The sequence below is a fragment of the Pipistrellus kuhlii genome, unplaced genomic scaffold (assembly GCF_014108245.1).
Source record: "Pipistrellus kuhlii isolate mPipKuh1 unplaced genomic scaffold, mPipKuh1.p scaffold_m20_p_13, whole genome shotgun sequence".
NCBI lineage: Eukaryota > Metazoa > Chordata > Mammalia > Chiroptera > Vespertilionidae > Pipistrellus > Pipistrellus kuhlii.
The window spans coordinates 38,766,559-38,792,056 of NW_023425438.1; the positions used below are offsets into that span (position 1 = coordinate 38,766,559).

Below are 25,498 nucleotides of genomic sequence, written 5' to 3' on the forward strand. Positions count from 1 at the left end.
GAGAGAAATTGCTGAAACCGGTTTGGCTCAGTGGATAGAGCGTCAGCCTGCAAACTGAAAGGTCGCAGGTTTGATTCTGGTCAAGGGCATGTGCCTTGGTTGCGGGCACATCCTCAGTGGAGGGTGTGCAAGCTGATCAGATGTTTCTCTCTTATTGATGTTTCTAACTCTCTATCCCTCTCTCTTCCTCTCTGTAAAATATCAATAAAATATATATTTTTTTTAAAAAGAGGAACACCTATTTATGCATTCATTGGTTGATTCTGTTTGTGACCTGACTGGGGATTGAACCTGCAACCCTGGCATTTCAGAATGATGCTCTAATCCAGCGTTTTTCAACCGCTGTTCCGCGGCTCAGATGTTGCCTGGTGTGCCGTAGGTGCAGACAAGACAAGAATTTTATAATTTTTCACTATTTTGTTTACTTAATATTTCATAATAAAGTAATTATAAAATACTTTCTTTGTGTTTATTTGATTCCTATTCAAGAGAATTACTTTATATATAGTCAATATAGGCACAGAGTTAAATTTTTTAACGTTTTCTAATGGTGGTGTGCCTCGTGATTTTTTTCATGAAACAAGTGTGCCTTTGCCCAAAAAAGGTTGAAAAACACTGCTCTAATCAACTGAGCTACCTGGCCAGGGCTGCACCTTGTTTTTTTCTCTTAGTGATATAAATAATGGCTTTTTAAGAGAGTTGAAAAAAAGCAACATTTTTCTTATGTGGCTATTAGAAAATTTTATATTAAATTTGGATCTTACATTATATTTCTATCAGATGTGCTAATCAAGGCAACAGTTATCAACAGCTGATTAATAATATACCACATAAAGGCAACTAAACACTATGGAAGTCACTATATCATTAAAAGCATACAGTAGCACTAGAGGCCCGGTGCACGAAAAATCATGCACTGGAGGAAGGGTCCCTCTGCCCAGCATGCCCCCTCTCATAGTCCGGAAGCCCTCAGGGTCAGGAGGCGACCTGGCGATCAGGGAAAGGCGACGACCCACCGCACCTCTGCTGCTGCTGCTGGCAGCACAAGCCTTGGCCGGCCCTGGTTACCTGACCTCAGACAGGATCTCGGTGGCTGGGCAGTCACCATCTGAGGCTTGCCTGCGCCTAGGGCCACCCCTGGTCGGCTGGGGGGTTATGGGACTGGGGGACTCTGGAGGCAGGAGCGTGGGGCAGGCCCAGCATTGCCATGCCTGCCATCCCAGAGGGGCTGAGGGGGACTGGGCACCACCATCTTGTGTCTGGGGGCGCCAACATCTTTGAGACAGCATGAGGATCAGTTAGCATATTTCCTCTTTATTAGATAAAATTAGCATCTATGAAGTTCTCTTACAAACAAAATCAAGTCTGACTAATCCAAGCTCCAAATCTGTGCTAACATGGTAGCCACTTACATTAAATGAAGTGAAATTTAAGATTCAGTTTCAGTCACATTAGCCACATTTCAAGTGGCCACAGTGCAGATATAGAACACTTACATCATAACAGGAAGTACTACTGGACAGTGTTGCTCTAGATCTAACAGTTACAGGAAATAAAAGGAGGAACAGAACATAATTGGTGTCTTGGGATGATCAGTAAAATTCACACTGTGGAGAACAAATGAACTAATGTCTTTAAGAACAACAAAACAGCAAAAGAGAAAAGACTATAAAGAGGGGAAACATGTACATATATACAATGGAATATATGTACATATATATTTCTCAGCCATAAGAAAAGATGAAATATTGCCATTTACAACAATATGGATGGATCTTGTGAATATCATGCTAAGCAAAGTCAGTCAGATGGAAAAAGTCAAGAACCATATGATTTCACTCATCTATCTATATACTAGAGGCCCAGTGCACAAAAGTCATGTAAGGGTAGGGTCCTCGGAGCAGCCAGGTCGGGTGCGGCCAGGCCCGGAGCAGTGGCTATTAGGCTGGGAGCAGCCAGGCCCGGAGCAGCAGCTGCCAGGCCCTGAGCGGCCGGGCACGGAGAGGCCGGGCCCAGAGCAGCCGGGTTGGGTGCGGCCAGGCCCGGAGCAGCAGCAGCCAAGCCCAGAGCAACCAGGTTGGGAGCGGCAGTGGCCAGACCCGGAGCAGCTGGTTGTGTAACAGACCAGAGCAACAGAGGCCAGGCCCGGAGCAGCCAGGCCCGGAACAGCTCGCTCCTCGCCTGGCCCCGCCCCAAGGCTGCTTCTCAGACATGGCTGGAAACTTTTGTGGGAACTTGAGGGTCTGCTGAATCAAGTGATGAAGGCTTAGATCTGGATATGTGGAGTTAGTATAGCGCTGGGGTGTTGATCTGTGAGTGCCTTGTGCGGGGCCTGGATGAGGTTGGTTGACCTAATTGGAAATGTCTTTTGTGTGAAGTGTATCTTTGGGCATGTGGAGGTATTATTGATATGAGAAAATGCTAAGTAACTGATTTACTATCTGAAAAGGGATTTACTATTGGGGAAAGGGAGGGAGGAAGAGACTGAACATAAACTGTGCACTTATGGATGAAGACAATGGGGGAGGGGAAGGGGAAGGGGGCGGAGGGTGGGGTGGGAACCTGGTGGAGGGGGGAAGAAATGAGGAACCTTTGTAATAATATGAACAATAAAGATTGATTAAAAAAAAAAAAAAAGGGGGTAGGGTCCTTAGGCCTGGCGGGCGATCAGCGCCAATCGGGGCCAGGGCCTTCCTTCCCCAGCTGCCAGCCACTGGCCAGGACCTTCCTTCGGGCCACACCTCCCCCTGGTGGTCAATGCACATCATATGAGCAAACTCCCAGTCTCCTGGTCAAACTCCCGAGGGGAGACTTCGCATATTAGCCTTTTATGCACATAGAAGACAGATATAAAAGCCTAAGTGACCATCTGACCGGTAGCTATGATGCGCAATGACCACCAGGGGTCAAATGTATGATTTCAGAAGGAGATCTGACTTTGGGTGGTGAGTACACAATGCAATACACACAGGATGTATTATAAAAGTGTATAAAAGTGTAAAACATCTCTATACAATTTTATTAACTAATGTCACCCCAATAAATGTATTTTTAAAATTTAAAAAAAGGAAAAAAAACAGGCCTTCCTGGATCCTGATTTAAACCAACCATACATTTTATTATTATTATTATTATTATTATTATTATTATTATTATTTACTTACTTATTTTAATCCTCACCCAAGGATATTTTTCCATTGATTTTTCAGAGAGAGTGGGAGAGAGAGGAAAAGACAGAGAGAAATATTGATGTGAAAGAAACACATCAGACCAGGCCAGGCAGAGGGACTAGGCTGGGGTTCAGGCTGGAGAGGAACCTGCAACTGAGGTATATACCTTTCTGGGACCATTAGGTCTGACAGCTATACATTTTTTGTAAATATATTTTTTAAATTGATTTTAGAAAGAGAGGAATGGAGGGAGAGGGAAAGAGAAGGAGAGAGGAGAGAAGAGAGAGAAAAGAGAGGAGGGGAGAAGAGGGGAGGGGAGAAGAGGGGAGGAGAGAGGAGAGGGGAGGAGAGAGGAGAGAAAGACTGATCAGTGACCTTCTGCATGCCCCCTACTGGGGATTGAGCCCACAACCTGGGGCCGAGACTAGAACTGGCAAACTTTTAGTACATGGAATAACACCCAACCAGCTGAGTGACACTGGCCAGGGCCCAATCATACTTTTTTTTTAAAGAAACATTTATAGGACAATCAATAGAAATATGAACACTGATTGCATATTTGATACCATAAAAGAATGGTGGTATTGTCATTATCTTTAAAAAGAGTTGTCTCGCCAGGCCCGAAGCAGCCGGGTCTGGTGCGGCCAGGCCCGGAGCAGCGGCTGCCAGGCTGGGAGCGGCCAGGCCCGGAGCAGCTGGGTCTGGTGAGGCCAGGCCCGGAGCAGCCGGGTTGGGAGCAGCCAGGTCCAGAAGAGCAGTAGCCAAGCCCGGAGCATCCAGGCTGGGAGCGGCCAGACTCGGAGCGGCCGGGCCCGGAGCAGCCGGGCCCAGAGCAGCCGGGTCTGGTGCGGCCAGGCCCGGAGCAGCAGCTGCCAGGCTGGGAGCAGCCAGACCCGGAGCAGCGGTTGCCAGGCTGGGAGCGGCCAGGCCCGGAGCAGCTGGGTCTGGTGCGGCCAGGCCCGGAGCAGCGGCTGCCAGGCTGGGAGCGGACAGGCCTGGAGCAGTTGGGCCCAGAGCAGCCGGGTCGGGTGCGGCCAGGCCCGGAGCAGCAGCATCCAGGTCCAGAGCAACTAGGTTGGGAGCGGCGGTGACCAGACCCGGAGCAGCTGGTTGTGGAACAAACCAGAGCAACAGAGGCCAGGCCCGAAGCAACCAGGCCTGGAACAGCTCGCTTCTCGCCTGCCCCTGCCCCACGGCGGCCTCTCAGACATGGCTGGAAACTTTTGTGGGAACTTGAGGGTCTGCTGAATCAAGTGATGAAGGCTTAGATCTGGATGTGTTGAGTTAGTATAGGGCTGGGGTGTTGATCTATGAGTGCCTTGGGTGGGGCCTGGATGAGGCTGGTTGACCTATTTGTAAATGTCTTTTGTGTGAAATGTATCATTGGGCATGTGGTGGTATTATTGATATGAGAAAATGCTAAGTAACAGATTTACTATCTGAAAAGGGATTTACTATTGGGGAAAGGGAGGGAGGAAGAGACTGAACATAAACTGTGCACCTATGGATGAGGACAATGGGGGATGGGGAGGGGGCGGAGGGTGGGGTGGGAACCTGGTGGAGGGGGTAAGAAATGAGGAACCTTTGTAACAATATGAATAAAGATTGATTAAAAAATAAATAAATAAATAAAAATAAAAAAATAAAAAGAGTTGTCTTTTAGAGATATTGAAATCTTTATAGATGAAATAATATGTCTGCGATTTACTTCAAAATAATCACGGTGAGATACACAGAAGAGTCATGAATTGGCCATGATCTGATCAGTTAAAGCTGGATAATGGTTACCCAGGAATTCACCGTGCTAGTTTCTCTACTTCTGTATGTTTGAAATTTTCCATTAAATAATTTATTTATTTATAATATATTTTTATTGATTTCAGGGAGAAAGGGAGAAAGAAAGATAGAAATATCAATGATGAGAATCACTGATCAGCTAGCTACCTCCTGCACACCCCGCATTGGGGATCAAATGCACAACCAGAGCATGTACCCTGACCAGGAAATGAACCATCAATATAGTTGTGTTCTCAATCCCTGTCCAGGAATTAAACCATGACCTCCTGGTTCACAGGTTGATACTCAACCACTGAGCACACGGGAATCCATCTGTATAGTTGTGTTCCCAAATTCCTAAAACATCGGAAATTTTTATTGAATAATAGACTTAAAGCTTATTACCCAGAGCTGATCTTATCTCAGAAGTGATATAACCTTAATATTCAAATCTCTAGTCTCAGCATAATCTTCCATGTCATGCCCTCACTTTCTTGAATTCCAAGAGTGACTTTCAGCTTATAGATTCTACCATTTTCCCCCAAACTCTCAATTTCCTATGACTACTCAAGTCACAACCAAAAAGTGATAAAAGCTTTAAATAGCAATTGGCTTTTCTGTATACGTAGTAGCAAATTAGAGCTGCTAGAATTGGGAACACAATTATACAGATGGGGTTCCCTACAAAGTCACGGTGCACCACAAGTAGAATCTTTACATTTACCGATCTTTTACTTAAGTTAACTCAGCTGCATTCTCCCAAGCACTCATCGTTCCTTCTTAGGTCTCTTTTCTCAACCACAAAAGCTACAACCAAGTACTCTGAAGAGAACACTACAGTTTTTAATTTATATGTATTTGCTAGAGGCCCGGGGATGGGGGTGGTGGTGGGTGTGTCCCTCAGCCCAGCCTGCACCCTCTCCAATCTGGGACCCCTCGAGGGATGTCCAACTGCCTGTTTAGACCAGCAGTTGAACATCCCTCTCATAATCCAGGACTGCTGGCTCCCAACTGCTCGCCTGCCTGCCTTCCTGATTGCCCCTAACAGCTCTGCCTGCCAGCTGGATCACCTCCTAACCACTCCCCTGCCAGCCTGATTGATGTATAACTGCTGCCCTGACAGCCTTTTTGCCCCCAACTTCCCTCCTCTGCCGGCCTGGTCACCCCTAACTGTCCTCCCCTGCGGGGTTGATCTCCTCCAACTGCCCTCCCTTGCAGGCCTGGTCCTTTCCAACTGCCCTCCCATGCTGGCCATCCTGTGGTGACCATCTTGTGTCCACATGGGGGCAGGATCTTTGACCACATGGGGGCAGCCATCTTGTGTGTTGGAGTGATGGTCAATCTGCATATTACTATTTTATTAGGATAGAGACCTGGTGCACAGATAGGGGCCAGCTGGTTTGCCCTGAAGGGTGTCCTGGATCAGACCGGGGCTTCCCTTGGGGCATAGGGCAGCCTGGGCAAGGGGCCTGTGGTGGTTTGCAGGCCGGTCACTTCCCCTGGCGACCCAAGGGGAGGCCCTGGTACCTGGAATTTACTTACCTTCTAAAATTGAAACTTTGTAGTCTGGAGCGGAGCCAAGCCTCCTGCTCGCTCAGTTTGGATTTGTTTACCTTCTATAATTGAAATTTTGTAGCCTCGAGTGGAGGCCTAGGCCAGCAATTGCAGGCAGAAAGCTTGGCTTCCTCTGTTGCTGGGGAAACCCAAACCTCTCTACTGTTCTCTGTGGCTGTAGCCATCGTGGTTGGGTTTATTTGCATACTCACTCAGATTAGCTGGTGGGTGTAGCAGAGTGATGATTAATTTTCATATTACTCTTTTATTATATATGTATTTATGTGTTTCTTTACAGATAATATACAACCTACACATAGCTGTAAAATAAAACTCATTTACAAAAATATTTTAGCAAAGCATTCCTATAAATCAGCAAAGTAGAATGTTATTAAAAACTTACTGTTAACAGCAATCCATTCATTGAGATCCTCTCCCTCTGGCAACATAACAGCTTGTCTCAGATTCCCACTTCCTAGAGTTGCTTCTGCATGTTTTAAGAGTTCATATTGATGAGACCCTTCAGGGATATTTTTCTTTGGTTTGAATGTTTTAGAAGAGCGGCTGCTGCTGTTAGGTTAAAAGAAAAAGTATATACATTTTTAGGTCTAGAAAGAAGCAGAATTTTAATGGCATAATATAAACTGTAAAATAAATAAAAAACAATGCCAGGATTTGGGGGTAGGGGGTGATGATCACAATAAAAGAATGCATTAATTTTTTTTCTCATGTAGAAACAGTATTAGCAGCACAATGTCACACAGAAAGCAATTTAACTATGACTTCTGAAGCAGTCTGGTGTAATAGAAAGGGCACTTAAACAAAAAAAAGAAAAAACCTGAATACTAATCCTTGATCTACTACTATCTCTGTGGATGCATAGAATGATGGCTCAATATTCAATTAACCTTGCCGAAACCAGTTTGGCTCAGTGGTAGAGCACCAGTCTGTGGACTGAATGGTCCCGGGATCGATTCTGGTCAGGGGCATGTGCGTTGGTTGTGGGCACATCCCCGGTGGGGGGTGTGCAGGAGGCGGCTGGTCGATGTTACTCTCTCATCGACGTTTCTAGCTCTGTCTCTCTCCCTACCTCTCTGTAAAAAATCAATAAGATATATATATATAAAAAAAAAAAAAAAGAAAGAAAAGAAAGAAAGAAAGAAAGAAAAAAAGAAAAAAAGAAACCTAACCTCCTTTTGGCCTCAATTTCCACCTACCCAAAATGGTGCTGCAAGGGAAGCAGCCCTAAGGTTCTAACAGCTAAAAAAACAAACATAAACAAAAAAAGTTTCTATACCAAAATATTTGGGATGCCATCAAAGTAAACCATAGTGGAAGCAACACATTTTTTGAAGTTTTAAGCAGAAAAAGTAAAAGTAAACTAGTTACTGGGGGGGGGAATACATTTTTATTCCTATCTCACACCATCCACAAGGAAGGTCTTCCTAACATATCACAAAAAAACCCAGAAACCTTAAATGGATGAATTTCAAATTAAAATAATTAAAACTTCAGTAACAGAGCAAGAAGACAAGTAATCAAAAAAAAGTACTTGCAATATGGATTACAAAAGATAAACTGGATTAATAATGGGCTTCCATAATCTGTTAAGAAAAAGGTAAGAAACCGTTCCTTTAGAGAGAAATGGGCTGAGACAGATTCAGAAGGAAAACTACCGCCGAGACCAGTTTGGCTCAATGGATAGAGCATTGGCTTGGGGACTGAAAGGTCCTGGGTTCGATTCCAGTCAAGGGCATGTACCTTGGTTGCGGGCATATCCCCAGTAGGGGGTGTGCAAGAGGCAGCTGGTCGATGACTCTCTCATCGATGTTTCTAGCTCTCTATCTCTCTCCTTTCCTCTCTGTACAAAATCAATAAAATATATTAAAAAATAAAAATAAAAAAAAAGAAAACTACGATGACCAATGAACATCTGGAAAACTACTTAATTAAAATATTTCCTTAAACTGAGTGTCAAAAGTGAAAACAATTACCTTAAGTGTGGTATAGAGAAATTAGTGCTTTAATACAGCACTGGTGAAAGGGCAAAGTGTTTTTGGGAGGGCAACATGGCAGTACTGTATATGTTAACACTGAAATGTTCCTCAATCTATCCCTTCCACTAAGTATCTCTCTTAGATAGATATGTAAGGATGTGTTTTCCAAGATTGTTTTTAACAGTGAAAAATCTGGAAACAATCCTAAGGCTGAAGCATGGTGATTCCTCTTTGGACAACTGCTGTTTAAAACTGCTGTTTGAACTACTCTACTATTTTTAGATAGTATCTTATTCTATAAAATACAACTTTGTTTTTAGCTTGAATAATAGAAAAGATAAACTTAACTGTCTGACCTTGCAAGCTAGCCATCTAAAGGGGTTGATACACTGATAACTGATATTAATTCACATATTCTGCCAAGTGTTTGTTCATCCAAGATTACAGGTGTCTATATAGATATAATGTGTACTCAAAGTTACAAGTTGTCTGTATAGATATGACAAGTCTTAGATACGATATGTATTCAAGGTTACAAGCTGTCTTACACAAAGAATAAAAGAATATAAAAAGGAAATACTCCCTCCTGTTTGTTCAGAATTTGACAGAGGTAATCTGCTCTAAACCTGTGCGCAATAAAGATGATTCCTAACTAATTGGCTGATTAAGGTGTCTTGTCCAGCTCGCTGATCTGAGATACAACAAGGCTAATTAGAAGAATTAATAAGCAAACTATGACACATCTGTGCCATGGAGTATTGCGTTGTAGTTAAGAACACAATACTCCATGTAAATGTAGTATTGCCCATTTTGTAAATGTACGGAAAGGACACAAATCAAATTGATAGTGGTGATTAATTACTTCTACAAAGAAGAAAAGAATAAACTGTGGGCTTTCATTTTACCCCAGTAATTTGAATTTTAAATAAAATTAATAAGTAAAATTGATTTTAAAAACACACAAAAAGACGTTAAATGAATTATAAAAACACAAATTCAAATATGGAAAGTTTTTCAACATGGTAAACACCTACATTTATTAGGGAAGTGCTAAATTACAAGGAATTGCCTTTTACATCTAGAAAGCTGTGAATGACAGAAAACTAAATTTGGAAGGCATAGAATGATGGCTCAATATTCAATTATCATCATCATCTAAATTGTGATTCATATGACACCCAAGATAGTGAAAAGAATCCACAAAATGGGAGAAAATACTTGCAAATCATAGATGTGATAAGTGACTTGTATCAAAGATAGAGAATTCTTACAACTCAAAAACTAAAAGAGAACCCAATTTTTAAAAATGGTCAAAAGTTGTCAACTATAATAAAACTAATTTTTTTAAAAATGGTCAGAAGATTTGAATAGACATTTCTCCAAACAAAAATATACAAATGGCTAATAAGCACAGGAAAGGATGCTGAACCTTCTTAGTCATTAGGGAAATGCAAATTAAAATCACATTTCACACCCACTTAGGGTGGTTATAAAAAAAAAAAAGACCAGTACTAGCGAGAGTGGGGAAAATGAGACTCATACGTCACTGTTGGAAACGCAAAATGGTGCAGTGCTTTGAAAAAGTTTGGCAGTTACCCAAAAGATTAAACATAATTGCCATGTAGCTCATTCCTGGCTCAGGTATAATACCCAGGAGAAATGAACACACGGATACAAAAATGTGTACAGCACGTAAAAGTTCATAGCATTATTCGTAAAACCCAAAAGGTGGAAACCCAAATATCCATCAACAAAACAAAGTTCAGAAGAAATACAGAGCCTCACATTTACATCCAAGAGCAACTAAGCAACGTGCACACACAAACAAACCACTAAACAAACATTAACTCATATGAAAGAGACCTGGGGGGGAGGGATGGAAGAGAGTGTTCTAGCAATACAGAAATCTGCCATTAAAATCTAAATCATACAGACTTCCTGACCTGACAATCATACTTTGACGACTAGACCCTTAACAAAATAATCAAGAGGGGAAAGCGATCCGGACTAAGGTATTCTCTGTCGTCCTATTTTATAAATAGCGAAATGAATCCAAATTTCTGACGGTAAGGAGCTAGTTAGATTAACGCTGGTTATGAAACACCATGCAGTTTTGAATTTTAATAAAAATGTCAAGCTGAAACCGGTTTGGCTCAGTGGATAGAGCGTCGGTCTGCGGACTGAAAGGTCCCAGGTTCGATTCCGGTCAAGGGCATGTACGTTGGTTGCTGGCACATCCCGAGTAGGAGGTGTGCAGGAGGCAGCTGGTCGATGTTTCTCTCTCATCGATGTTTCTAGCTCTCTTATCCCTCTTCCTCTCTGTGAAAAATTAATAAAATATATTTTTAAAAGAATAATAAAATAAAAACGTCAAGTATGTGGGTAATGTCTGAAACCAAAAATGGGTAGTATTTATTCCTTCAGACAACACACATGTAAGCAATGTACTTCGTCAGAGGGAGCCACCTGAGAGTAATCAACAAGATGCTATAGCGCAGCGCTTCTCTCCCCGCAGCACTCACTCGCCGTTTTCCTGGGGCAGCGTTTTTCCCCGGGGTAACCCAATACCGACGGTAATGTAAACGGTGGAGTAAAAGGCTAGGTCAGCAAGGATCCTCAGGAGAAGGCTCCAGACTGGAGAGAAACTGGGAGCCCGTGGGGGGATGCGGAGGGGGGGCCCGGGCTCCGCCCGCGGGTCGCCCCCTCGCCCTCAGGGCCGCTCGGGCGGAAAAGTTTGGAGGCGCTACGGCCCCGGGGCCTTTCTACTCCCCAAGTCTCCCCGCTCCGCTTCCTCTGCGTCGATTTTTCATCTCCGCCTGCCTCCTAGCCACCCCCGTGACCCCAAACCGGAGCAAACCAAGCGCCCACCACCCGGGCCCCAGGGCCGGCCCCCGCGTCAGGCGCCCCCTCACGCCTCCGCCGCCCTCCGCCCTCCGCCCGGACCCTCGGCCCGGCCGCACTCACAAGAGGAAGCTCATCTTCTGTCCTCAGAGGGGAGGGGAGGGGCCGCGGGCCCCTGTCGCAGTCGGGGCTCGGAGCTCGCTCGGGAGCTGGGAGGCACCAGAGAGGCCTCGGTCCGCCGACAGCGGAAGGACTGGCAGCCGCTGCTCCGAGCCGGGGTCAGGCCAGTGTGAGCGGGTACGAGCCGCGGTGCCCACCTCACCCGCCGCCCCCACCTAGCGGAGAGGAAATGCGGAACCAGCATAATCTCGCGAGAAAAGCCTGCTCCCCGCCCCGCCCCGAGCTGAGCGGCGCGCGGCCCCGCCCTCTTTGCAGATCACCCAATCACCAGCCCCCAGGCCAGGACTTCCTTTCCTGGGAGGCGTGGTCACATTGCGGTCTTGGTTCCCCGGAGAGAGGCTGGCCTTGTGTGTTTGGCCCAGCTTGTTGCTGTTGGTTTAAATTCCCTAGATAGCGTGGGGGCCTCTAAAAATTTTCATTTTATTGAGGCATAATGCATAGAGCATAAAAGTCACTCTTTTAAAATATATATTCAGGGAGCTGTGCAACCATCCACACTATTCTAGAATATTTTTGTCACCGCATGAAGAAACCCGTTCAGTCTCAAGCCCTGGCTGCAACTAGTCCACCTTCTTTTTATATACATTTGCCTAATCCGGACGTGTGATATTCATGGAATCATGTGCTCTTTTTATAACTGGCTTCTTCCACTTAGCACAATGGTTTCCAAGATGCATCTTTATGTTGTAGTACGTGCCAGTATTTCATTCCTCTTTACAGATGAGTAATATTCCATTGCATGAATATACCTTACTTTGTTTATCCATTCATCTGTTGGTGGATATTTCCATTTCCACATTTTCACTATTAAGAATAATGTGTGGGCCGAAGCTGGTTTGGCTCAGTGGTAGAACATCGGTCTGTGGACTTAAAGGTCCCGGGTTCGATTCCGGTCGGGGTCATGTACATTGGTTGCGGGCACATCCCCGGTGGGGGGTGTGCAGGAGGCAGCTGGTCGGTGTTTCTCTCTCATCGACGATTCTAGCTCTCTATCTCTCTCCCTTCCTCTCTGTAAAAAATCAATAAAATATATTTTTTTAAGAAGAAGAATAGCCGAAACCGGTTTGGCTCAATGGATAGAGCGTCGGCTTGGGGACTGAAAGGTCCCGGGTTTGATTCCGGTCAAGGGCATGTACCTTGGTTGCGGGCATATCCCCAGTAGGGGGTGTGCAAGAGGCAGCCAATCCATGACTCTTTCTCATCGATGTTTCTAACTCCCTATCTCTCTCCCTTCCTCTCTGTACAAAATCAATAAAATAGGTTTAAAAAAAAAAAAAGAAGAATGTGTGGTATATATACAAAGATAATTTCATTTTAAAAAAATTAAAAAAAAGAATAATGTGACTAGTAACATGTTTACACTGGCCCCCAAAATATGCCTTTTGAGATATTGATCATTTTAAGCTGGTTATTTTCGAGGAACAGAAGACTCAGAAAGAACCTTTAACCTTACCCCAACACCCCTAAAAGAATTTTGAGAGAACCTGCTCCAGAAAGGAACCTATTGTCATATATAACTATAGTTTAATATGAATTAAGCCTGACAGACAGGAAAGAACCTATCAGGGTTCACTAATCAACTTTCTTTCTATGTCCCATTGTTAAAGATGTCTCAGAAAAGAATTATTTACCAAATATTTGCTTTTTTCATCAACATGTGAATTGCCTTCCTGTCCTTTGTAGTTTATGTTCTCTTCTATTTTTCTAAATTTCCAACTTTATTCTAGTAAGCAAATACTTATATTTTTTTAACTTTCCTTTTTTATTTTATTTTTTTTAATATATTTTATTGATTTTATAGATCAATAAATACATGCCCTTGACTGGAATCAAACCTGGGACCTTTCAGTCCGCAGACCGATGCTCTACCACTGAGCCAAACCGGTTTCGGCTTAACTTTCCTTTAAGAAAAAAAAAAAAAAATAGAAGCAAGATTTGCTGAAACCGGTTTGGCTCAGTGGATAGAGCATCGGTGGACACTTTCCCAAACACTTTTAAAAGACAGCCATGTGGAAAAACCACTGAGATATTATATCACTAGGATACTGGAGTGAGAGCCACAAGAAAAGTCCTGTGTTGGTTCTGTACCCTTGGCCTATAAGAAAAAAATGTAGCCCTGGCTTGTTTGGCTCTGGATAGAGCATCAGCCTGTGGACTAAAGGGTCCCGTGTTCAATTCCGGTCAAGGGCACAGCCCAGGTTGTAGGCTTGATCCCCAGTAGGGGTCGTGTAGGAGGTAGCCAATCAGTGATTCTCTGTCATCTTTAATATTTCTTTCTCTCTCTTCCTCTCTGAAGTCAATAAAGACATATTTTAAAAAATAAAAATACATAGCCGAAACTGGTTTGACTCAGTGGAGAGAGCGTTGGCCTTCGGACTGAAAGGTCCTGGGTTCAATTCTGGTCAAGGGCATGTACATTGGTTGTGGGCACATCCCCAATAGGGGGTGTGCAAGAGGCAGCTGATAGATAATTCTCTCTCATCAATATTTCTTTTTTTTTTTAAATATATTTTATTGATTTTGTACAGAGAGGAAGGGAGAGAGATAGAGAGCTAGAAACATCGATGAGAGAGAGTCATCAATCAGCTGCCTACTGGGGATGTGCCCGCAACCAAGGTACATGCCCTTGACCAGAATCGAACCTGGGACCTTTCAGTCCCCAAGCCGACGCTCTATCCATTGAGCCAAACCGGTCTCAGCTCTCATCGATATTTCTAACTCTCTATTCTACTCCCTTCCTCTCTGTAAAAAATCAATAAAATATATTTTAAAAATAAAAATAAAAAAATAAAAATACATATATAAAAAAATGTAGCCATTAAATGCTAGAGCATTGGTTTACACTGAAAACTAAATTTATGCATCTTGGATGCATATGTGTTTTCTATGAGAATTTTTAAAAATATGTTTTTATTGATTTCAGAGAGAGGTAGGGAGAGGGGGATAGAGATAGAAACATCAATAATGAGAGAGAATCATCAATGGCATCCCCTACTGGGGATCGAGCCCACAAACCTGGGCATTTGCCTTGACCAGGAATCAAACCGGGACCTCCTGGTGCATGGGTCGATGCTAAACCACTGAGCAGCACTGGCCAGGCTCTATGAGAATGTTTTATATTGTTTGTCGTACACACTTTCTGACTCTGTGGTCTAATAGAAGTATAATATGTAATTTAAATATATATATAAATATATTTATATTTAAATTACATTTTATACTATTTAAATATACTAAATTACATAATATACTATTTAAATTACATATTATACTATTTAAATATACTAAATTACATATTATACTATTTAAATATACTATTTAAATATACTATTTAAATTACATATTTAAATTACATATTATAAATATATATATATATATATTTAGCAAAAATAAACACAAGCAAAATCCCAGTTGAAATTAATCCTAATAATATATTTTATTTAACTCAAACATATCCAAAATAATGTGATTTTTAAAAATATATATTTTATTGATTTTTTCAGAGAGAAAGGGAGAGGGATAGAGAGCCAGAAACACTGATGAGAGAGAAACATCGACCAGCCACCTCCTGCACACCCACCACTGGGGATATGCCTGCAACCAATGTACATGCCCTTGACCGGAATCGAACCTAGGACCTTTCATCCACAGACCGAAACTCTATCCACTGAGCCAAACCAGTTTCGGTGAAAATAATGTGATTTTTAACAAGGAATCAGTTTTTAAAATTTTGATGAGATATTTAATTTTTTTTCATTCTAAGTCATGAAAGTATGATGTGAGGGTATTTCATTTTATTTTAAAATATATTTTATTGATTTTTAAAGAGAGGGAGGGAAAGGGATAGTTAGAAACATTGAGAAAATCAATCAGCTGCCTCCTGCACATCCCCTACTGGGGATGTGCCTGCAACCAAGGTACATGCCCTTGACCAGAATCAAACCTGGGACCCATCAGTCCACAGGCCAACACTCAATCCACTAAGCCAAACTGCTGGGCTATGTGAGGATATTTTAAATCTACAGCTTAATTTGGACTAGTCACATTTCAAATGCTCAATAGCCACATGTGGCTAGTGGCTGCTATATTGGACAGTGCAGGTCTAGATCATATGTATGTTCTTTTAAACATAATTTCGGTACCATGGGTCCATTTAAACTTGCTTTTTCCCCCCAAGATTTTATTTTTTTTAATTTATTTTTTAAAATATATTTTTATTGATTTCAGAGAGGAAGGGAGACGGATAGAAACATCCATGATGACAGAGAATCATTTATTGGCTGCCTCTTGCACATCCCCTACTCGGGACTGAGCCTCAAAACCCAGGCATGTGTCCTTGTCAAGAATGGAACCAGAGACTCTTCAGTCCACAGGCCAATGCTCTATCCACTGAGCCAAACTGGCTAGGTCTGTACTTGCTCTTGTTGGTACCAAAGTGCCAAGTTGTTACTATCTAAGGCACATGTGTCAAACACAAGGCCCGCGGGCCAAATCCGTCCCGCCAGGCCTTGCAATGTGGCCCGCACTGCGCTGTCATCACTGCACTCCGCTGCGTTTCCATCACAATGACAGTTTATGACTGTTCAGTAAACCATTCGGCCCGCGATTTAGGCTGGATTTTAGATTTTGGCCCCTTCTCTGATTGAGTTCGACACCCCTAATAAGGAAACATTAACAGAAGCACACAATAAGGAAACTACATGGTAGCACCAAGGGACAGTCGTATGACATCTTGGTGGAATGAAGAAATAAGGACAAGAAAAACTGTGGGAGAGTGAAGTCACAGCTCAGCCAACGGTGATACAGGATGCCCATCCCAAAAGAACTTGCCCAGTACCTGTCACTACCATGTTCATGTCGTAAGTGATTTTATCTCATTCAAAAAATCGCCTGTCACTTTAAATAATGATATTATTTTTATCTGAACTTTTGCCGTTTTCTTGGTGTTTAATTTATAACTGTGCGATTTGGTGGTGGTATAAAAGCTATAAGCCAGGGTATAGATTTGTACTTTTATAATGATTTGTTATTAATACAACTCAATAAATAATGTTATTTATCATAAAAGTATTTCCAGACATCGCGGCAGCCTGGGGAGAAGGGAGTTTGTACAAGTTCTTAACCCCCATTTACGGCACTGTTCTTCAAACTGGATACTCACCAAGGATATGAAAAGTTGATTACATTTGGAAAACCTTTCAGGATAGCTAGATTTGGGGTGACGGGGAGAGGCAGGGAACCTCGGGGATTTAGGGAAAATTCTAGATCAACATTTGACCAGAGTATTCATAAAGATAAGATTTTTTTTAATAAAGATAAGATTTAAGGGGAGAGAGAGAGAGAGAGAGAGAGAGAGAGAGAGAGAGAGAGAGAGAGAGAGAGAGAGAGAGAACAGGTGCTAATTGCTTTGGGGCAGTTTACTGCTATTTCCCCAGACACAACCTATAGTGTACAAAGACTGGGAAGGTGTTACTTTCCTTGGATCAGTTGGTCAGAGAGATCTCTGCACACCATCTGGTCACAGCAGATGCTTGAAAGCAGAAGCTAAGCAGTAAATTATAAAGCCACCGGTACTGCTACCCCCCCTTCCCCTCCCCCACACCCATTCATCACACAGTTCCCCTTTCCAGCTCGCTCACTCAGGCAGGATCTGCAACCTTGCATTTTCACTCTGTGTCAACGTCCTGTCTTTCCCTAGCAACCACTGTGGCTCACGCCGGGCCTCTGCCCACTGTCACCACAGTAAGGTTTCTGCCCCTCTGGGCAGCTTCTGTTTTATTTACTTGTTTATTTTCATCCTCACCCAAGGATATTTTTCCTCCATTGATTTTTAGAGAGTGTAGAAGGGAAAGGGAGAGACAGAGAGAAACACCGATGTGAGAGAGACACGTTGATTGGTTGCTTCCAGCATGCCCTTGACTAGAATTGAACCCGGTCCACAGGCAGAAGCTCTATCCACTGAGCAAAACCAGCTAGGGTAGGGCTCACTGTCCAGATCCGGGTCTTGCATCGCAGTCCTTCTCCAGTACCGTTAATCCAGATATACATAGCTTGGACTTTATTCCCCTGAGTCAGGGACATGAACATCTGCTTGATGCCTTTGTTCAAGTGGGAACTCGCTGAGGTGGACATGGTGGAAGTTGCTCTGGGGGGCGAGCAGGCGGCAGGGGGACAGGGCGGGCAGGGCGTGAGAGCGAGGTTCAGAGAGGAGAAGAGAGGAAACTGGGAGTGCTTTTCTCCCATCCTCGGCTCTGATTATAAACATTTTAGAAACCATAAGGCTCTGGGGAACTAACACTAACCACATTCACAGAGATTCACTTTATAACACAGAATGCTTTTCTTGTTTTAAGTACAGGATATATTATAACTTTGTAGGGGCTACTTCTGATAAATAACATAATTTTGGAGTTAGACTTGAGTTGGAATCCTGGCTCCACCATTTATTCACTCTCTGTCTCTGTGTTACTTAATATTTCTGAATCACTACTTTTGTCCTTGTGAATAAATAAGAGCAAAACTCTGATGTTTTTGGCATAGCAGATAGCACACAGGGAACAAGGAATAGACATTAGAGATGATGGTAAGATGATGGTGGTGGTGATTACTAGAGGTCTGCTTTGTGTGGTTCCCTTCCCAGTGTCAGTGAGCCTGAAAAAGTAAATTAATAACCCTTGTGAAGTGTGATATGAGCGAAGATTCTATTTGTATAATATGGTCTTTATTTAGTTGTATTATGAGAAAAATAATTAGTATTTTTGTGTCTCCCTTGCCTATAAAATTAGAAAAACTTAAAAGGGTTGTCATGGATATTCGATGAGGAAACGTTTGAGTCTATCCAGGTAGCTCATTTGGTTGTAGGGGTGTCGAACTCAATCAGAGAAGGGGCCAAAATCTAAAATCCAGCCTAAATCGCGGGCCGAATGGTTTACTGAACAGTCATAAACTGTCATTGTGATGGAAACGCAGCGGAGTGCAGTGATGACAGCGCAGTGCGGGCCACATTGCAAGGCCTGGCGGGACGGATTTGGCCTGCGGGCCTTGTGTTTGACACATGTGGGTTAGAGTGTCATCCAAATACACCAAGGTTAGATTCCTAGTCAGGGTACATACAAAAATGAATTAATGAATGCATAAATAAGTGAAACAACAAATCAATGTTTTTCTGTCTCTAAAATAAATACATAAAAAAACTTTTAAAGGAAAAAAAACCAGCTAGGGTAGCAGTTTGTGTTTTAGACCCTATCACAAATGGGTAAAAAAAGACAGACACATAATAAAGTTGTGATTTGGTAAAATTTATAGAAATGTTACTTGGGACAAGTGGCTCAGCTGTCCCTGTCTGTCATCTCAGGACTCAGGCCGAAGATTGTAAAAGAGAAGTCCCAATTTATCAGACAACTAAGACTCACTCAGCAAAGAAGCCAGATGAAAATTTCCACTTCAGTCTTTTCTTTTCTTTTTTTAAATATATTTTATTGATTTTTTACAGAGAGGAAGGGAGAGGGATAGAGAGCTAGAAACATCAATGAGAGAGAAACATCGACCAGCTGCCCCCTGCACAACCCCACTGGGGATGTGCCCGCAACCAAGGTACATGCCCCCAACTGGAATCGAACCCAGGACCCTTTAGTCCACAGGCCAGCACTCTTTCCACCGAGCCAAACCGGTTTTGGCTCCACTTCAGTCTTAAGTCAAAGTCAGACCTCTGTCAATTATATACACATACACATTGGTGAATAAAATACACAGCCCTGCTGAGACCGGTTTGGCTCAATGGATAGAGCATCGGCTTGGGGACTGAAGGGACCCGGGTTCGATTCCGGTCAAGGGCATGTACCTTGGTTGCAGGCACATCCCCAGTAGGCAGCTGATCGATGACTCTCTCTCATCGATGTTTCTAGCTTTCTATCTCTCTCCCTTCCTCTCTGTACAAAATCAATAAAATATATTTTAAAAATAAAAAAATAAAATACACAGCCCCCCTGGAGCTTATGTTCAAGTGGAGAAGAGAGATATTAATCAAATTTTTACACCATAAGGATTAGGAGGAAAATCACAGAATGCATTAAGAATCTTAAAAGAGTCTTGGCAGGTGTGGCTCAGTTGGTTGAGCATTGTCCCATACACTAGTTCCATGGTCAGCAAACTGCGGCTCTCGAGCCACATACGGCTCTCTGGCCCCTTGAGTGTGGCTCTTCCACACAATACCACGTGCAGGCACACACATACAGTGCGATTGAAACTTCGTGGACCATGCACAGAAGTCAGTTTTTGGCTCTCAAAAGAAATTTCAATTGTTGTACTGTTGATATTTGGCTCTGTTGACTAATGAGTTTGCAGATCACTGCACTACTTCACCAGTTTGGTTCAGGACAGGGCCTGTACCCAGGGGGGCTCCATCCTTGATGGATGTTTATTTCTCTCTCTCTCTCTCTCTCTCTCTCTCTCTCTCTCTCTCTCTCTCTCTCTCTCTCCCTCCCTCTCTCTCCCTCTCTCCCTCTCCCTTCCTCTCTCTCTGAAAAAAAATCAATTTAAAAATATTTTTTAAAAAGAACATTAAGAGGGTGGAACAGGCAGGAGAGATCTAAGAGACTGAGGAGTCTTGGGAGATGGTATTCAAGCCAAGACCCCAGAAGGTGAGCTAACTGAATGAAGAAGAGGAAGAAGTTCTGCTCAGAGTCAGCACAATGTGCAAAAGTGTTAAAGAGTTTACAATGATCCAGGAACTGAAAAAAGTCAGAGTGATGAGAATGTGGCAGGCGAGGGGACAGTGAAAGGGACTGAAACCAGCCACCGAGAATCTTGGCTTTTATTTGAAGCAAGGTGGCCAGCCACTGGAAGGTTTTCAAGGGAAGGATGATGCCATCTGCAGTCTAAAACCTAGAATCAGGGGGTCAATGCGAGGCAAGGGGTGGAGGGAGGAGCATATGTAGTTCTTTCAACAATAAAGATACATTTTAAAAAATTAAATGCTGCCCTAACCGGTTTGGCTCAGTGGATAGAGCATTGGCCTGTGGACTCAAGGGTCCCAGGTTCGATTCCAGTCAAGGGCATGTGCCTTGGTTGCAGGCACATCCCCAGTAGGGGGTGTGCAGGAGGCAGCTGATCAATGTTTCTCTCTCACTGATGTTTCTGACTCTTTGTCCCTCTCTTTTCCTCTCTGTAAAAAATCAATAAAAATTTATTTTAAAAAAATAAAAATTAAATAAAAATTAAAAAATTAAATGCTAAATCAGTTAAGATTCAACTACGTCTATTGTAGCTGTCTGGGCAGCAGATGGAGTTGACCTGGACCAGATCAATGAAGAGAAGTAGATGGAACTGACATCTGTTCTGGGAAAAGCATACACAGATCTCAGTGGATGTGAGTCAAGGCTGACTCTCTGTGCCTCTGGCACAACCAATTAACTGGGAATCGGTTGTTACCAAAAGACTGGGAGGAAAAGCAGCTTTGGGATTAGGTCAGTTCTGTTGTAAATGTATTAACTCTGAAGTGTCAATAGTACAGGTATATACAGATTTGGAATTCAGAAAAGAGTGCAGGATGGAGATAAATTTGGGAATTGTCAGCATATAGATAGTTACAGGCATGGCAGTGGACAAAACAGCTGAGGTAAGCCTGGCTGGTGTGACTCAGTGGTTGAGCGGCGACCTATGAAAACAGTTCGATTCCCAGTTAGGGCACATGCTTGGATTTCGAGCTTGATCTCCAGTGGGGCATGCAGGAGGCAGCCAATCAATGATTCTCTCTCGTCAATTGATGTTTCTATCTCTCTTCATCTCTGAAATCAATAAAAATACATATATATTTTTCAAATAGCTGAGGTGAGTGTGATAGGCAGTTAGATGGATAGGAGCAGAGCGAGGATGATGGAGCAGGTATAGAAGGCCACCAGGGTAGAAAATCCTCCACACTGCTTCTTCCCCCTCCCCACCCCCATCTCTGTAATCTTTCTTCCTCTATATCACTGGTCATGCAGTTTAGGCCACCTGACCTTTTGGTGCTCATCACGTGATTCAGACCCTCCCTTGACCTTTCCTCCCCTGGCATGTTGCTAGTCTAGCAGGTTAGACCCCTTAGGAGAGGAAATGAGTTGGGAGGAGTGGAGAATAGCCATTTAAGCATTAAGCCCCCAGGACAATGAGATCTTGACCCAAATCAAACACATCTAGGCCTCAGATGAGTTTCAGCTCCAGGCCCAGAAAAGCAGCAAAACCAGACAAGCTAGGCCATGGCTGACCTTAGGACCCGCTGCAGGGACTCATGACCATGCAGGGGGTCCTGACCAATCAGCGGGTCCTGCCTGGCACTGATCAATCAGTGGTAACCATGCCCTGAAAGGACACTCCTGGAACGCTGATGAATATTCTATTGAGATCTTTCCCAGGGAAAATGTCCAGCCATTAAAAGCCCTTAGAATGGCCGAAACCGGTTTGGCTCAGTGGATAGAGCGTTAGTCTGTGGACTTATGGGAACCCCTTTCACGTCCCACGTGGTTCAGGATTCCAGCTCAGGGTTCGGGTTCTGGAGAAGGGCCGCATGCAAATTAAAGAGAGACTAGAGCCAAAACCAGTTTGGCTCAGTGGTAGAGCGTCGGTCTGCGGACGGAAGGGTCCTGGGTTCTATTCCGGTCAAGGGCATGTACCTTGATTGCAGGCACATCCCCGGTGGGGGGTGTGCAGGAGGCAGCTGGTCGATGTTTCTCTCTCATCAACGTTTCTAGCTCTCTATCTCTCTCCCTTCCTCTCTGTAAAATATCAATAAAATATATATTTTTTTAAAAAGAGAGAGAGAGACCAGAAGAAATTTAACTTGACGATATGGGGGCCAGGCGGTCTAGTGGGAGAACTGCTTCTGGGCTCTGACCTTGCTATCCCTTTTATTATTTTTTAAAATATATATTTTATTGATTTTTCCCCCCATTTGTGGATATTTATTTATTTATTTATTTTTAAAAATATATTTTATTGATTTTGTACAGAGAGGAAGGGAGAGAGATAGAGAGTTAGAAACATCGATGAGAGTCATCGATCAGCTGCCTCTTGCACACCCCCTACTGGGGATATGCCCGCAACCAAGGTACGTGCCCTTGACCGGAATCGAACCCAGGACCTTTCAATCCCTAAGCCGACGCTCTATCCATTGAGCCAAACCGGTTTCGGCTATTTTATTGATTTTTTACAGAGAGGAGAAGAGAGGGATAGAGAACTAGAAATGTCAATGAGAGAGAAACATCGACCACACCCCCCACCGGGGATGTGCCCGCAACCAAAGTACATGCCCTTGACCGGAATCGAACCTGGGGCCTTTCAGTCCGCAGACCGACGCCCTACCACTGAGCCAAACTGGTTTCGGCTTGCTATCCCTTTTTGAGACTATAGGATACACCCCTTACCCTTAAGCAGGTAATAAGTGGATTATCATATCAGTAAGGATTTACATGATTACAAGATGGGGAAGTTGCCTCAGCTACCATTGTCTCAATTAGATAGGGAATGGTTAGCTCTGACCTTTCAGAGCTTTAAGGTTGACCAGCCTTTTACATCTTTCTATTAGTGAGACACTGATCAGTTTCCAACATGGACTGAAAGGTCCCGGGTTCGGTTCGGTTCGGTTGGGGGCAAGTGCCTTGGTTGTGGGCACATCCCCAGTGGGGGGTGTGCAGGAGGCAGCTGGTCGATGATTCTCTCTCATCGATGTTTCTAGCTCTCTATCCCTATCCCTTCCTCTCTGTACAAAATCAATAAAATAAAATTAAAAAAAGCTCTGCTGAAACCGGTTTGGCTCAGTGGATAAAGCGTCGGTCTGTGGATTGAAAGATCCCAGGTTCAATTCCGATCAAGGGCATGTACCTTGGTTGCGGGCACATCCCCAGTGGGGGGTGTGCAAGAGACAGCTGATTGATGTTTCTCTCTGATTGATGTTTCTAACTCTCTATCCTTCTCCCTTCCTCTCTGTAAAAAAATCAATAAAATATATTTAAAAAAAGCCCCCAGGATGAAGACCCAGTGCTCATTCTCAGGCAGGAACAGCTCTCCCCTTCCCTCTTTTCTCCCTCCCCCATATCTCCACCCAGAGTATTTTCCTTGCCTCTTTTTCTCCCAAGCTGCAAGGGCCCTTCTTTTGCTTCTGTAATGTGTTTCCTGAGCCCATGTCTTCTACCTCTGTGACTTTCTAAATAATCTTTTAAAAAATATATATTTTATTGATTTTTTTACAAAGAGGAAGGTAGAGGGACAGAGAGCTAGAAACATCGACCAGCTGTTTCCTGCACACCCCCTACCGGGGATGGGCCCGCAACCAATGTACAATACATGCCCTTGACCGGAATCAAACCTGGGACCCTTCAGTCTGCAGACCGACCCTCTATCCACTGAGCCAAACCGGTTTCGGCTCTAAATAATCTTTGTCTTTTAGTTTGAGTCTTGGCTCTGAATTCTTTCCTAGCCAGAACTCAAGTGCTAAGATTGCTGAACCCAGGTCTGGTCTGATCTAACACCCGGTGCCATTCTCACAGCCAACAGTGAAGGTGAAGAGTAAGAGGTGCCAGGAGAGAACCTTGATGAACTCTGATATTCAAAGGCTGCATAGAGGAGAAGGCTGTGGCAAAGGAGGCTGAGAAGGAACAGTCAGAGAAATAGGAAGGGATGTGATAAAGCAAGAGCAGAGTGTTGAGGAATAAAAGGGGTCAACTCTATGACGTGATCTTCAAAGTTCCAGTTAGATGAGGACTGAAGGGAAAGGTTATAACAGTAATGACCATGGGGCCCTACCCAGTTTGGCCCAGTGGATAGAGTGTCAGCCTGTGGACCAAAGGGTCCTGGGTTCAGTTCCAGCCAAAGGCAGGTACCTTGGTTGCAGGATCCTCCCTGGTCTGGGGCCCTGATTAGGGCTTGTATAGGAGGCAACTATTACAATAATTGACCTCTTTCTCTCACATCAATGTTTCTCTCAGTCTTTCTCTTTCTCTTCCACTTCCCTAAAAATCAATGGGAAAAAAATAACCCTCGGGTGAGGATTAAAAAATAATAATAATAATAATAGCTGTGGGGAACTCTTCTCACAGCAGTTCTCATCCTCACGGTCCACTGCCCTGGGTCAGAGAGAGAAGCTATAAGTGCCATGGGGGTAGGGAAAGAGATTCAGACAGGAGCCAGACATACTGAAGAAAACCTTTATCACCAGGGCACGTCCTGCGATACTCACTGGAGGCTTTTTCTGAAAGTGTACTGTTCTTGAGTGAGAAATGGTGACATAAATGTGCCCTGAGGTGAAGTTTTGAGTGAGCCAGCGTCTGGTGCACACCGCCCTCAGTGTGACCATGATTAAGCTTTCAACACTCTGTAGAGTGGACTAGAAACAGGACCCACCTTCCGGGGACAGCCAGGAGCTGGGTCCCACAAGGACCACTGGGACTTGTTCAGGGGGGAAGCACTCATTCCCTTGGGGTAGGAGCCAGCACTGGCTGGAAAGCCCTCCCCCAGTTCCCCATAGACCATGGCCTGGGCTTGTCCTGTTCTCCTGGTTTCTGCTTGCTCCCCTCCCCCACTCTAGAAAGCCTCCTCCTTGCTGGCTTCTGGGCCCTCTGCACACTCACTCCCTCCTCTCCAACCCATGTCCTTGTCCCATGCCTCCCTCTAGCCCCAGCCTCGTTTTGTTTTTTGTTTTTTTTAAATAATATATTTTATTAACTTTTTACAGAGAGGAAGAGAGAGGAATAGAGAGTTAGAAACATCGATGAGAGAGAATCATCGATCAGCTGCCCTCTACACACTTCCCACTGGGGATGTGCCCTCAACCAAGGTACATGCCCTTGACCGGAATTGAACCTGGGACCTTTCAGTCCGCAGGCCGACGCTCTACCCACTGAGCCAAACTGGTTTCGGCTAGCCCCAGCCTCTTTTAACTGCACCCACTGGCTTCTAAATCTGATTTCCTCTTACCAAGGCTGGGGGCAGGCAGTCACACCCTGAAAG

General features: G+C 43.9%; 1 protein-coding gene across 3 annotated transcripts in view; it reads right to left on the bottom strand.

The window, feature by feature from the left end:
• MOB1A (MOB kinase activator 1A) overlaps nt 1-11,703 on the bottom strand; it is a 23,393-nt gene extending 11,690 nt beyond the window's left edge. Inside the window, exons 1-2 of one of the 3 annotated variants that reach the window (XR_004987526.2) lie at nt 11,462-11,703; nt 6,904-7,070 (exon numbers count right to left, since the gene is read on the bottom strand). Coding sequence is in view for 2 of the 3 variants with exons in the window: in XM_036435745.2 (XP_036291638.1) it covers nt 6,904-7,070; nt 11,462-11,475 (181 nt within the window). In the remaining variant the exon portion in view is untranslated. The remainder of the gene's footprint in view (nt 1-6,903; nt 7,071-11,461) is intronic. The other 2 variants (XM_036435746.2, XM_036435745.2) reach the window with 2 other exon arrangements.
• Between the last annotated feature and the right edge of the window lie 13,795 nt (nt 11,704-25,498).